The 7280-nt window shown below is 45.0% G+C and overlaps 1 protein-coding gene across 1 annotated transcript in view; it reads left to right on the top strand.

Annotated features, from left to right (window-relative positions):
• Positions 1-6357: 6357 nt before the first annotated feature.
• The window catches only part of LOC109476180 (zinc finger protein 554-like), a 2927-nt gene continuing 2004 nt past the window's right edge, over positions 6358-7280 (top strand). The window contains exons 1-2 of the mRNA XM_019777069.1: positions 6358-6379; positions 6591-6855. Coding sequence (XP_019632628.1) covers positions 6358-6379; positions 6591-6855 — 287 coding nt within the window. The remainder of the gene's footprint in view (positions 6380-6590; positions 6856-7280) is intronic.

Here is a 7280-nt window from a genome sequence, read left to right as displayed (position 1 = left end):
GGCGCAATTTTGGGAGCAATCCTTCCCATTTTCTTTCAAGTGATTGAAGGATTTGTGTTCTAGAATGTGTGTAAATTTTGGGAGGCTATTAAAGTGGGAACCCAGTAAGCTTAAGGGTTAGGGTTAGGGTTAGGGTTATGTTCTAATATCTTCGGGCCTGGCGCTTTGAAACTTGTCAGGCCTAAACAGAGCGCACGGGATGGGTTAGGATTACGGTTTAGGGTTAGCATTAGTTAGTAAGTTAGTTAGTTAGTTAGTTTTGTGGGTTGTGTATGGGGGGTTTCCGAAATAATTTTTTGAAGTGTGTAAGGGGGTTTCCACATGCCCCCCCAATTTTTTTTGGGGTATGTATGGGGGTTTTTGGAATTTTTTTGGGGGTGTGTATGGGGGTTAGGGTTAGGGTTATGTGTCTTGCTTGCAATGGTTAGTTAGGTATGTGTCTGTTCTAATATCTTCGGGCCTGGCGCTTTGAAACTTGTCAGGCCTAAACAGAGCGTACGGGATGGGTTAGGATTACGGTTTATGGTTAGCATTAGTTAGTAAGTTAGTTAGTTAGTTTCGAAAAGTTCTGATGTGGGTTATTTTCGAAAGGTGTGGGGGGGCAGACTCTTTTATTGTGTTGACCTTGTAGCGCAGGGCCTGGCGCAATTTTGGGAGCAATCCTTCCCATTTTCTTTCAAGTGATTGAAGGATTTGTGTTCTAGAATGTGTGTAAATTTTTGGGAGGCTATTAAAGTGGGAACCCAGTAAGCTTAAGGTTACGTGTGTGTGTGACTATGTGTTTGTGTGTGCCTGTGTGTGTGTCTATGTGGGTCAGAAACATCATGATTGTTTTTGTTCTGCCAGGTTTGGGGAGGTGTGGCGTGGACGCTGGCGGGGCGAGAATGTCGCTGTGAAGATTTTCTCGTCCCGGGAGGAAAGGTCGTGGTTCCGCGAGGCGGAGATCTACCAGACGGTCATGCTGAGACACGAGAGCATCCTGGGTTTCATCGCCGCCGACAACAAAGGTTAGGGTTGGGGCATTTGTGTTCTGGAATGTGTGTAAATTTTGGGAGGCTATTAAAGTGGGAACCCAGTAAGCTTAAGGGTTAGGGTTAGGGTTAGGGTTATGTTCTAATATCTTCGGGCCTGGCGCTTTGAAACTTGTCAGGCCTAAACAGAGCGCACGGGATGGGTTAGGATTACGGTTTAGGGTTAGCATTAGTTAGTAAGTTAGTTAGTTAGTTAGTTTTGTGGGTTGTGTATGGGGGTTTCCGGAAATAATTTTTTGTAAGTGTGTAAGGGGGTTTCCGACATGCCCCCCCAATTTTTTTGGGGGTATGTATGGGGGTTTTTGGAATTTTTTTGGGGGTGTGTATGGGGGTTAGGGTTAGGGTTAGGGTTAGGGTTAGGGTTAGGGTTAGGGTTAGGGTTAGGGTTAGGGTTAGGGTTAGGGTTATGTGTCTTGCTTGCAATGGTTAGTTAGGTATGTGTCTGTTCTAATATCTTCGGGCCTGGCGCTTTGAAACTTGTCAGGCCTAAACAGAGCGTACGGGATGGGTTAGGATTACGGTTTAGGGTTAGCATTAGTTAGTAAGTTAGTTAGTTAGTTAGTTTCGAAAAGTTCTGATGTGGGTTATTTTCAAAAGGTGTGGGGGGGCAGACTCTTTTATCGTGTTGACCTTGTAGCGCAGGGCCTGGCGCAATTTTGGGAGCAATCCTTCCCATTTTCTTTCAAGTGATTGAAGGATTTGTGTTCTAGAATGTGTGTAAATTTTGGGAGGCTATTAAAGTGGGAACCCAGTAAGCTTAAGGTTACGTGTGTGTGTGACTATGTGTTTGTGTGTGCCTGTGTGTGTGTCTATGTGGGTCAGAAACATCATGATTGTTTTTGTTCTGCCAGGTTTGGGGAGGTGTGGCGTGGACGCTGGCGGGGCGAGAATGTCGCTGTGAAGATTTTCTCGTCCCGGGAGGAAAGGTCGTGGTTCCGCGAGGCGGAGATCTACCAGACGGTCATGCTGAGACACGAGAGCATCCTGGGTTTCATCGCCGCCGACAACAAAGGTTAGGGTTGGGGCATTTGTGTTCTGGAATGTGTGTAAATTTTGGGAGGCTATTAAAGGGGGTTAGGGTTATGTGTCTTGCTTGCAATGGTTAGTTAGGTATGTTTTGCTGCTATAGTAGGGCACTGCACGATTCCATGCTGAATCCTGTACAGTATACCCACCCGCGAGATCCGTCTCCGTGTCTCCAGGGAGCTCCAACCCAGTGATTCAAGCATGTCGGTCACACTAGAAGTGTTGTGAAACCGGTTTGAGACAAAACGAGCCGCGCGCCTCTGTATGGCTTCTAATTTCTTTATATTCTTGTGGCCGAACTGACTTCCGCTTGGCGCCGAACCGTCCTGCACTTGGGGCCGAAACGCCGGGGCCGAACTGTCCATGGGCCGAAGTGTCCTGATACCTACGCGCTGGTTTTCAATTCGCGATCGTCCTTGTGCCCCCCCCCCACAAACACACAGCAAAAACAAAAGAACGTGGCTATATACACTCCCAGAGTGTATAGAAAATCTATTTGTCTTTTTCATACACTCCCAGAGTGTATAGAAAATCTATCTGTCTTTTACAAAAGACATACACTCCCAGACGGGTTTATGGAAAAAGGAGTCCAGTCCGATTGGCGGAAAAAGCAGTCCAGTCCGATTTTGGGGTGGAAAAAGCAGTCCGGGGGTTTCTACGAAATTTTACGAAAGACCATAGGCACAATTTTTTCTTGGGTGTGTACTTCTAGTTTCTATGGGTACTTCGAGTTTCTATGAGTACTTCGAGTTTCTACGGGTACTTAGAGTTTCTATGAGTACTTAGAGTTTGTATGGGAACTTAGAGTTTCTATGAGTAATTAGAGTTTACATGGGAACTTACAGTTTGTAACTTACATATCATCATCATCATGCCTCCGGATTATTACTTACATATAACTGTTACAATAATTAGTCAAAAGATGAAGTGGTCAACTGACGAGATTTCCAGGGCCAATCCTGCTTGCAAGTAGCCTGATTAAATCGCTTTATGGTTGCCAGGATACATAGGTGACCTGTATGTATAGAAACTACTTTTGGGTGGTCCCAAGAGGTGTAAATCAGTTGTCCGCTATTCCTCACCCAAGGCTGCCTGAATTACGGGTTAAGGCGGCATATAGTGAGTCATATATGCTAATTCAAGTTCCCATACAAACTCTAAATAGTCATAAAAACTCTAAGTACCCATAGAAACTCTAAGTACTCATAGAAATGCGAAGTACCCATAGAAACTAGAAGTACACACACAAGAAAAAATTGTGCCTATGGTCTTTCGTAAAATTTCGTAGAAACCAAAATCGGACTGGACTGCTTTTTCCGCCAATCGGACTGGACTCCTTTTTCCATAAACCCCTCCCAGACTGTATAGAAAATCTATTTGTCTTTTATATACACACCCTGTTTGAATTTGGGGCGTGTTAAAAATGCTTTGATTTTGTACAGCCGCATTGTTTGGTACACAAAAACAGTTGTAGATTGTTCAGTCATAATTTGTGTCATAATTTGTTGTCATAAATCAGAGCATTGCGTGGAACAACAGCGCCGATACACATTTTTTTAAGTTAGCGTGTATTATTACTGCTTATTTTCCCCGATTACTTCGCTCAAAATTATGTAGGTTTGCAGGCAGGCGTCTCTGGGTTTTTTCCCTTTGACCACCGCCAGTATAAGCCGAGGAAGAGCGGTTTATTTAATAGAAAGTCGTCCCAACTTGCGGGACGCTGCGATCAGACTGACGTTCGGAGCAGAGGAGGGGAGGGGGGCGCGCCAGCTCCGGACGGCACGGAGACCGTAGCCTCCTTGCAGGCGTATTACGCGCGGCCCGGCCACAAAATGCAGAAAAATAAAGAAAGCATATTTAAATGTCAATTTGATCGAAAATATAATCATTGGGATCTGAAAAAATGTCACAGGTTCGCTTTTTGGAAGTTTTGTGTCTGTTTTGACGGCTTAATTCTAGCGGGGTGCGGGCCATAAATGCCCTATGGAAATTCACCCCGCGTCCCGGTACACTGACTTGCGGGTTCCTTGAACAAGAATATTACGAGAAAAAGGCCAAAAATCGGCGTAGAGAAATATAAATCTCCCCGACAATTCTTTTAATTATGCATTTCTGTAATAGGATGTTGCTAAGTAGTCGTAGAAAAAACGTAGAAAGCAGCGTAAATGTGTCTCTCTTCTTCACCGTCGAAGAAAAATGTTCCCGCGCTGCGTGCTGCTAGCCACATCGCTTATCCAATCAGAACGCAGGTCATGTGAGGTGAACCAATCAGAGCGTCGATCTCGTGGTGCTACTTACTTATTCATGACAAGATGGCGCCTGAAATCTCCTGTTTCTGTACAGCGATGCGGAGTGTGCGTTTTTTATTCCGGGGTTTTCTTAGTTTTGACGCTGATTTTTGGCTCGCCGTGATTACGCTACAAATGACACACTAGTGGAGACAACAGATGAGTGATCATTTTACGATCGACAAGAACTTTTGATGAATGAAAAAGCTGTGAAATCTCGCTGATGGCGATTTGTTTTTGAAAATTTGTCTTGTGTTTCTAACTGTGTAAGAAAGATATGAACACGATTCTGTACATGTCTTGATATTTTTTGACGTGATTTGTACTAGTTATTTGTAGCAGGAATGTTACTAGTGCCGGGAGAATTTGGGAAGGTAGCGGCTTGATAAATTTTCGTGAGCAACGAGTTTAGGAAGCAAATTCCGCCTAGCTCGAGCGATACGGAGCGATACAGCTCCGCGGATACCACTCGAGCCCCGAACAACAAGACCCTCCCCCCGTAAAGTTTCGGCCGCTCTGGCCGCGGGCCGCTCGTAGAAGCAAACGCTGACTCGTGCACTAGAAAGCTGCACAGGAGGCTAAGAAAGAAGCAGTTTTCAGATCCAGAAAGCTAGCAGAAAATTGTCTGAAGTTCGTCAGAATAAATGAGCCGGTGGAGTTTGTGAGAAAAATTGCGGAGACTACAGTGTTTTTCTGAAAATTTACACGAAAGTAGCCGGCGCAAAAATTTGAGTAGGCGGCGATTTTCGCCGGTGGCCGGCTTGTTTTGAGAAGGCTGCCGTCACGTCCATGTTATACTGCTAAATTGGCCCAAGAGCTACCAAAAAAATCATTGGGAGGATGGGGTTGGTTCTACCACATATTTTATTGATATCGAATCGGTGAAGTTTCTTGCTGCAGTTTTTGTAAGACAGTTTTTGGATTACGATAATGTTATCCGTCACCCGTCAGTATGCAAATCTCGTGGGGGAGGGCACCGGAGGTCTAAAATATTTCTTTCTCTGACCATCTTTACTCCTGCGTTAAAGCTAACAAACGTTGTTGTTTACTACTAGACGTAACGACATTCTAGTTAAGAATCGCTTAGTTCAAAGAATCCTTTGGGGGAAATATTCATTTAGACGCGGTTTCATAGCACACGTCTTTGAGGTTCAATCCACCCCGGTGCCGTGTGGGTCTCTGACACGTAAACACGCCGATTTAGCAGTTTTTCCCCGTCAAAACAGAAACAAATCTACTGCTAAAGAGAACCCCGTAATATATCAGGTCGTAGCAAGCATTTTGGTTCTTTGGAAGTAGAATAAGGGGGGAGTGATCTTATCAAAATTGATTTAACGGTAATCCTTGCCGCGAACAGGTGTAGACTGGCGCCTAAAACGGGCGCGGGCTTCACCCTACAACAACACGGCGACAATTGGAAATTGTCTGCGCGGTCGGAGAATTGTCGGTTTGACTTTCTTTGGTAATCGTAGAAATTACTAGTAGTAACTTGTTGATTAGTTAGTTTAAACTCATTGTTTCCTCATTATGTCGTAGATAGGTGCATATTTGATTGTCTTGAACTTCAGCACGCCAAATTCTATTGTCATCTAATCAACCTCTCTAGATGGCGGCCCTTTGATCTTGGTGTTTAAAAATCTGTGCTCTGTGTGATTTAGCCATTCACTGCCACAGAGACGAGACAGCGAGACGTGACCAGAAGAGACAGACATACTACTTACAGTTACACAGACCGTGCCGACAACCTTTGAATGTAAGTACTGTAAATCCCTATATTAATGCGTTTGGAAAATATAGCGTCAGTGTTCTAGCCAGCCTGATATCTTTTTCCAGCATTGTCAGCTCTTTTCAAGAATCTTTGCAGCTAGTGTAATGCTTATTTTAGGGCAGAAGGGGGGGGGGCGTTCTCGTATTTTTTTTACGACAACGGACTTAGTAATGATGAATCATGTAGTAGGAAATGTCCAACGTTCTTCTATCGCTGAATTCTCGTGTGTTTTCGGCGGGCGGGCATGGCGAATGGCCCGCTAGCACGTAACGTTATATCGCTTTTTAGCGGCGCAGGCGGCGGGAGTTTGCCGGGGAGAGGGAGGATGCCATGCGGGGGTCATGCGAAGTACTAGGCGGTAACAGGATCCAAGCGCCAGTCGACGATCCTGGGAATGTGCAAAATCATTCTGTAACATTGCAACAATTGCAACAAGTAGTTGACACTTCTGACATTCAATTTTTTTCTTTTTTCCAGCCGAAATGCTGCCTTGTGACGAGTGCGGGAAGCAGTTCCGTAGGCCTTGGGACCTGAAGGTGCACATGCGCCTTCACACCGGTGAGAGACCATACGGGTGCGAGGAGTGCGGCAGAACTTTCAGCCATCGGTCCAACCTGACAACACACGCCCGACTTCACACAGGCGAAAAGCCTTACCGCTGTGAACACTGCGGACACAAGGCCCGGACTATGTTTAGTCTGAAAGTACACATCCGGACGCACACTGGAGAGAAACCATACAGGTAGGATTTCAGATTACTACGTCATTTCTAAAATTAATACTAGTAACTAATTAATCTGCTTTGAAATGATATTAGATACTGGTATGGTTGGAAAGTATAACAATTGGTGTCTAATTTCCGTCTCGCAAACGGTCGTTGTCATTTGAAACGGTCGAATCGCAGAATAGCTAACTTTCAGTGTATCAGAACGCTCCATCACCACCGTAATTAATCGCGGTGTAGTGGGTTAGGGTATAGGGTTTTAGGGTTAGGGTTAGGGTTTAGGGTTAGGGTTAGGATTAGGGTTAGGATTAGGGTTAGGGTTAGGGTTAGGGTTAGGGTTAGGGTTAGGGTTTAGGGTTTAGGGTTAGGGTTAGGGTTAGGGTTAGGGTTAGGGTTAGGGTTAGGGTTAGGGTTAGGGTTAGGGTTAGGGTTAGGGTTAGTAG

Source organism: Branchiostoma belcheri, unplaced genomic scaffold (genome assembly GCF_001625305.1).
Source record: "Branchiostoma belcheri isolate BF01 breed outbred unplaced genomic scaffold, Haploidv18h27 scaffold363, whole genome shotgun sequence".
Classification (NCBI taxonomy): domain Eukaryota; kingdom Metazoa; phylum Chordata; class Leptocardii; order Amphioxiformes; family Branchiostomatidae; genus Branchiostoma; species Branchiostoma belcheri.
Note: the sequence above shows the minus strand (reverse complement) of the source record. Positions and strands in the feature narration are given on the sequence as shown.